Genomic DNA, 6,928 nt, shown 5'->3' on the forward strand with positions numbered 1-6,928 from the left:
TTGATTCAATTAAAGATATATAAATACACTAAAACATAAAACACTAATACCCCTCTAAAATTTATACAATCTAGCCGACCCATCCAATTCTTTTTTTAAAACAATAAAACCAAATGAACTTTAAAACCACACTCCTCTTTAACATAAAACATATAAAAGGCAAACAAAATAATAAAAATTTCAAACAAAATGACCAATTAACTGAATAGAACACATTCTTTTTGAATAGAAAATTAACAATATAGAAGTAACACCATCTGGGATTGAAATTCCTTCTTCCCAAAACAATTTACCAAATTTTAGATCCTGCAAAGCTTGATATTGGACCCGTATTCATACCCGCATTCTTGTTGCTGTTCAACAACCCAGGACCATCGGTGCTTTTGGCCCAGATTGACCCGGAAGTAGTAGTGGCATTAGTTGGAGTAGAGTTGCCATTGTTGGTTCCATTCCAAATATTGCTCTGGGTAGGGGTGGTGGCCAAAGTAGGTGAATTGAGGAACGGAGCACTGCTCATTGGTGGTACACCTGGAGGCAAAAATAAATTAGGCGGTGAATTTTTGTCAATGGATCCTCTATTTTCAAAACTCTTAATTGAACTAGTATCAAATACTCTTGTATAGCCAGTGGGTGTTGAGTTGGAAGACGATGTCGAAGAGTTGACCGAATTTGAGCTTCCATTCGACATTAAAAAGTTGTTCTTCAATTGTGATTGGCCACTTCCTCCAGTTATATTTTGATCAAGTAATGACGAGTTGTTGAGATCGGCAAACAATTGAGGTGGAGGTTGGGTAAATACCTGTGGTTGTTGAACATTGTAAGAAGTGAATCCCTGCTCCTGAGTTGGGTGGACATAACCTTGATATTTTGGTTGTTGGAGAAATTGGCCCCCATTCATATGCTGGTACTGCTGATGAGATTGTTGTTGTTGTTGTTGTTGTTGTTGTTGTTGCTGCTGCTGCTGCTGCTGTTGTTGTTGTTGGTGATACTGATATTGTTGCTGCTGGTACTGCTGTTGCAGTAACCGTTGTTTTTGCTGTTGCTGTTGCTGTTGCTGTTTCTTTGCCAATGCAGCTTGTTGTTGTAACAAGAATGTCTGTTGTTGTTGGTGTTGAACAGCAGCCGCAGCTGCAACAGCGGCTAACGCATATTTGTTTTGTTGTTGCATATGATGGTGATGGTTATTATACCCATTATGTCCTTGGTTACCCTTATTCATGTGGCTATTATTGTTATGATAATTACCCTGGTATCTATTTTGGTGGTAATGATGATGATTTTGATGATGATTTTGATGATGATTTTGATGATATTTGGCAGTTTGCTGTTGGCCTTTGGAGTTGTTGAGGTTCACCTTATTAATAACTTCCAACTGTTGGCTAAATGGAACTGAGTCTATTTGTCTCTTGGGGTAAATAGTTGTTGATGACATGGCTTTAACTGTGTATGCATATAAATTATTAGTTGAACAAAAATACAGACAAATTGAATATAGTCGAAAACAAGCCCTCAAAAATAAAAAAAGTAAACACTCAAACCCTTTCCTTTCAAATATAAAATTAAAAACTCAAAGAGTCTGATATGAAGTGAAAATGAAACCAAAATGTGAATCTATGAACTAAGTGAAGGTACACTTTGATAGGATGTAATCTTTCACTAATTAATTTTTTTCAAAAACCAAACAAAAATCTTCAAGGTACGTTGTTGAACTTCCGTTGTATATATAAATCAAAATATATACACTCTTCTCTTTTCTAACCTTGTGACTTAGTTTTAACACCTTCTTCTGAATAAATATAAGTGAGTGCTGTTTTGGTAGTGGACTCTGTTTGTCTGTATTGGGAACTTTGGAGATATATGTAAATCTGTCGAAAAAGAGTCTCTCGTTCTCTTCTTTTTCTTTTTCTTCTTCTGTTTTTGTAACCACCAATTAAAAATTAATTAATCAAGTATCTAAAGATACAACTATTGCACGTGATTAATATCAAAGATAAAACCTACAACACATACAAACACTAAAAGTCTTTTACGCACATTGATTTCTCTATATAATCGTATTCTTAACAATTGTCATAAACATATATCATTTATACATTGGTTGTAGATGCAGCACTCTGCCACAGAGGGATTCCACTGTTTTTCTCCTCTGATTTATCATCAGACTTGTTTGCAGCTAGAGGTAGTTGCCATGGTGGTATTCCTGCACTCTTGATTTTATCGTCAATTTCAGCTTCTGATTTAGCTTGATCTTTTTGCCAAGCAGGGATAACAGAGGCTAAATCTTTATCTCCACTTGATCCCTCCTTGAGTTCTTCTTCTCTATGTTTCATTTGCCATGCAGGGATTCCAGCTGAGCTTACTTTACCTACTGACCAGCCACCAGCACGGTCAGCTGGTACTTCAGGTATAACTGCTTCGTCTTTTGGGGTTGATGCTGTGGAAGAAGTGCTTGTGGTTTGCTTAGCTACCGGTGCAGCGGACGCAGCGGATGAAGCTAATGTAGTTGGTGAAGATGTTGCTGGCGTTTCATTCTTGGTTTTTGCACGCTTCAAGATCTCGCTTGCAGACGGGATAGAAGACACGGGTGCAATGGTTCTACCAGTGTTGTTGGAAGCTCCATTAGCTGCAGTAGCACCACTACTCGATGAGCTGGCTCCTCTTACTTGAATCAAATTTTTCAAGCTTTGCAATTCATCTTTAAGACCGACTAATTCATAATTGACATCTTCTTTATTCAATTTCATATTCTTCTCAATCGAGTTGCTCAAGTTGTCAATCTCCAATCTCATCAATTTCAAATTATCATCGAAATTGAACTTATCTCTGTTATACCTAGCTAGGAAATCATTGATGTTTTCGATTACTGTATCTATATCCTTCAATTTTTCTTCGTTTGCAGTTTTAATCTCCTCTTGTTCTTTAGTTAATTGTTCCAAAATCTTATCTATCTTAATAAACTCTTCATTAATAACTTCCTTGTCTTGCTCAATAGAGGACTGACTTGGTGGGATGATGGATGGTACAAGATATTTGGTCACTATTTGATATAATCCATAAGTTACTCCTGCGGTTGCTGTGGCCATAATAAAGTAATCCTTCCATGATCTCTCTGGTACAGGAGGAGCCACATTATAATAATCAATAGGCAACTGTTGTGGTGCCTGTTGAAGTGAAGTAGTTGTTGTATTACTAGTTGATGGTGTAATGCTCGACGACGATGATGATTCAGGTTCGTTGACTCGTTTCAACGCTTCTTCAATTTCCTCCTGGTTTAATCCTTTGGACTCCAAAAATTCCACCTTCTTGGTTAATGCAGCTGAGGCCACATTTGGGTCCCTCAAGAAGGAGACGGCGCTATTGATTAACTCTTCATTCATGGTCTATAAACAGATGTAGTAGAAGAATCTTTTGTCAAATGACTCCGATGATGAATCTTTTCTCCGCATAAAAATTTGTCGCCAACATTTTTATTTTTCGCCAACTTTTACTCTAAGCAGTTCCAGCGGATAATTGAAAAGTCCAGATGTGAAAATGGAGAGCAAAAATCTCCAGTATGTACATTTCTATATACAATGCTATGCAAAATGCTTCTTGACAAAGTTACTTTTAATCAACTCTTCATAGATGAACCAACTAATCCCTGCACTGACACCTTTTCTGCCCAACCTTAAACTTAATCCTCTGAACAAATTTTTTACCCCACCATCTTCACGCAAAAGTGTCATCACGGTTTGCCGTATCGACCCTCCATCAGTTAATTGTAGTCTTGTCTTAATAGCATCAAATGGGGCAGTAATCGTCGTACAAGTAGTTGCAGCCAAAACTGCAGCTGTGGAGTTAATCAATCCAGCATGATAATCACCTCCGAGATGTCTTGGTATCAATGTTGGCAACAAATCATTTTTAAACAGTTCATACGTCAAAACGTACAATCCGGCATATGGACAGTCCCTTATTAATGTCGCAGTCGAGCCTCGAAAGAAGTTTTTGATTGAACCTTGATTTTGAAGTGTTGGTTGACCATCTGGTTGCAAACTGGTTTTGTCTAAATATACACCCAGTATTCCTTCATACATTGAGTTGTAATTGTATAGATTACTTTCGAATCGCGTTTTCAAAACTGTTATAGGCATTGTTATATATCCAACTATAGCTCTTGCAACGAAACCAGTGGTTAAATTTTCCATTGGTGTCAACTTTGGCAATATAGAGGATTCCGATTTTATGTCCACCGTTCCATCACGACTATGCTCCTTTCTGTATGCGGCCCAAGCAGATCTCATCTTGGATAGAGTGGTAAAGTATAGACCTGCACCAATTGAAGTACGAAGTGCCGATGGTAAAGTCCCACGCCATAAATCCTTCACTTTTGTCAATTTTTTCAATTCCTTGACTAGCGACGTTCTTACTTCGTGTTTGCTTGTAAACTGCTGTTGTTGCAATCTTGTTTTCAATAGATCAAAGGGTTGTAGTGTAATTGCAGAGATTAATCCAGCAGATGCCCCAGCTAATAGATGGGCTGTAGCATCGGGTGATTTTTCAAGAGGGTTCCTCTTTGTTGTGTGTGACGAATCATGGTGCATGGGGCCGGAAGTTGCTATCGAAGACATCTAATGGCCATGTGTATGCGGGATTGATATTTAGTGAAGTCGTAATTTGAAAATGATACGAATGAATCTGGATATGTGGTTTCTAATATATTTTTCAAATCAGGATATAATCTGTCTAGAAACTCTTAGGTGGGAACTAAATTTACTGGGCGAAGAAGACAAAAAATCTAACGGAAGAAAAACAGGTCACGTGATTGATTATAGTAATAACTTTATTTATAGATTTGCTACGGAAATCTATACAGATCTAGCAGCCTTTTCGGCATGACAAAGACAGGATCGATTTCGTCCAAACCATATTTTTCGTGGTCCCATAATGATAAGCTTGCAAGTGCTAGGCATGAGTGCATGGGATCCGGTGTTGCCTCTGATCTTGAAGAAAACCCACCGATTATTTTATTTTGTGTACAATTCAAAAGAAAGCGCTCTGCTGGGGGTATATCCAAAAGTGATAGATTTTTTGGATTTATCAAGAATAAGCTGCCAGTGCACCACCAAGAATAACATGTATCACCAAGTTTGTTCTCCCGTCCATTAAAGCTACCAATATCCAGCTCCTTGAAATATTCATAATTGATGTAGGCATATAGCAGGCTGGGGTAGAATATTTGTCTGTGAAGTAGCCAGTTTTGAGAATTGGCGAGCTCCTCAACAGGAAACTTGAGTAGTTTGAGAGACGCTATAGCGCAAAATGTAAACCCTAGATGTGCTTCATCCAACACTCTTGAGCTAAATCCACCATTAACATTCAATCTGCTTAGTATAAATTCCTGCAACGACTTTAGATTAATATCTTCATCAATATCTTCATGATAGATGAGCAATTTCCGAACAAGCAAAGCCATATAACATTGTCTTAGATCGGGTTCTCCAAAGCCATACTCATTGTAAAAGGGTACAAACCCACCTTTGTTAGGCCCTTCACCAACTTGACACCTTATTAGGTACTTCATAACTTTTGATCTATCCAACCTCTTTAAATCCGATTGTAGAGTCACTAAACTCGCCAACGCAAAAAAGCAAGCGGATATATTACCATAATCATAGGTCTCTCCAACATGACTAAAGTACGACGTTGACCTGAACGTTGCATAGGATTCACGGTCAATGAAAAACAGATTCCAGATGTAATTTTCATGAAACTGACATTCTTCTTTTGTGAAATCTAGCTTCTTCAAAAGTTGTAGTCCTTGTAGGCAAAAGAAAATAATGGCCAATTTATTTGAATCTTCCGATGCTGCACTTGAAGGTAACGCAGTTAAACACCTATTGAAGAACTTCTCATGTTTGAAATGTAATAATGACATGAAAAAAGAAAGGAAAACCTGGAATTTCGTTCAAGTTTGGGGTGTTGTGTTACACATCTCAATCGGGTATTCCAGTACCTTCAGTTGTTTACTATTTTTTTTTTCGTTCTCAATTGTCGTCTTTTTGGATGATGTCATATTTTATTGTTTCACGACAAAATAAGACGTCTCTTTAGTTACCCACATGGTCAAACAAAGAAAAAGCCACACAAATTTACTACATGGACATTGTTGTCTAATTTTCGATTTCCTTTCTGTCTTATCCCTCGTGTAATCGTTTTTGTCTTTATTTTTCTCGCTTGTCATGTTTCATTAGAACGTACGCAAGTAAGGTTAACGATAATTACCTCCGAGATCGGGAGCAAAAACTAAATAAATCAATGCAAAAAAAACAACACTTATGTGATTAGTCGGCTAGAACAGCGTCATGACTTTCTTTTGACATTCTAACTAGCTCTTTCGTGTCATCTTCCATGACAAAAATAAAGTAAAAGCAACGTTAGAAGTTACAATTTTTCTATTAATAACCTTTTGAAAAATTATGTGTAGTGGGTTAAAATGATACTTTACATGCAGGAATAACATATTTTTCTTATATAGTTTTAGACCTCGTGGGTAGTTCTTTATTATGCAAAAGATTTATTGAATAAGGAAAACGTGGGCGTTATACTCGTGGGGGTGTGTATCTTATATTGTACGTTAATTTCAAAATTCCTCTATTGTATCTTTCCATTTCGGGATTAATTCTATCTACAATGGGGGGAGAGAGAAGGATTGGGTTTCCGTTCTATAATAACAAAGTAGATTTTGACAATGGTAGAATCTCAGCATAGCCTCGCAGTTATTTTTTGATAGTCTATTCTGTTCCTTAGTTGGTGGTGGTGGTAACTGCCAACGTCAATGGGTTGTGTGATCGTTTTGTTGGGCAGTGGGTGGGTTCTCTTTCTCCACAGTTTTTTGTATCTGCTCACCATTCTTAGTTTTTACTTTTGTATTTTTTTTTTTTTTTTT

The 6,928-nt window shown here is 37.2% G+C and overlaps 4 protein-coding genes across 4 annotated transcripts; all 4 read right to left on the bottom strand. All coding sequences in view use genetic code 12, as the record gives it.

Moving 5' to 3' along the window:
* Nucleotides 1-289: 289 nt before the first annotated feature.
* On the bottom strand, nucleotides 290-1,432 carry CORT_0D04010 (hypothetical protein; the record flags this gene model as incomplete). Its single annotated transcript, XM_003869327.1, has 1 exon — nucleotides 290-1,432. The coding sequence occupies one exon, from the start codon at nucleotides 1,430-1,432 to the stop codon at nucleotides 290-292; it is 1,143 nt and encodes a 380-aa protein (XP_003869376.1).
* Nucleotides 1,433-2,087: 655 nt separating this feature from the next.
* On the bottom strand, nucleotides 2,088-3,377 carry CORT_0D04020 (Pex14 protein; the record flags this gene model as incomplete). Its single annotated transcript, XM_003869328.1, has 1 exon — nucleotides 2,088-3,377. The coding sequence occupies one exon, from the start codon at nucleotides 3,375-3,377 to the stop codon at nucleotides 2,088-2,090; it is 1,290 nt and encodes a 429-aa protein (XP_003869377.1).
* A 198-nt stretch (nucleotides 3,378-3,575) lies between these two features.
* CORT_0D04030 (hypothetical protein) lies at nucleotides 3,576-4,610 on the bottom strand (the record flags this gene model as incomplete). Its single annotated transcript, XM_003869329.1, has 1 exon — nucleotides 3,576-4,610. One exon carries the CDS (start codon nucleotides 4,608-4,610, stop codon nucleotides 3,576-3,578), a length of 1,035 nt encoding a protein of 344 aa, XP_003869378.1.
* Nucleotides 4,611-4,837: 227 nt separating this feature from the next.
* CORT_0D04040 (Cdc43 Beta subunit of heterodimeric protein geranylgeranyltransferase type I) lies at nucleotides 4,838-5,917 on the bottom strand (the record flags this gene model as incomplete). Its single annotated transcript, XM_003869330.1, has 1 exon — nucleotides 4,838-5,917. One exon carries the CDS (start codon nucleotides 5,915-5,917, stop codon nucleotides 4,838-4,840), a length of 1,080 nt encoding a protein of 359 aa, XP_003869379.1.
* Between the last annotated feature and the right edge of the window lie 1,011 nt (nucleotides 5,918-6,928).

This window comes from Candida orthopsilosis (genome assembly GCF_000315875.1).
Source record: "Candida orthopsilosis Co 90-125, chromosome 4 draft sequence".
Taxonomy (NCBI): Eukaryota; Fungi; Ascomycota; class Pichiomycetes; order Serinales; family Debaryomycetaceae; genus Lodderomyces; species Lodderomyces orthopsilosis.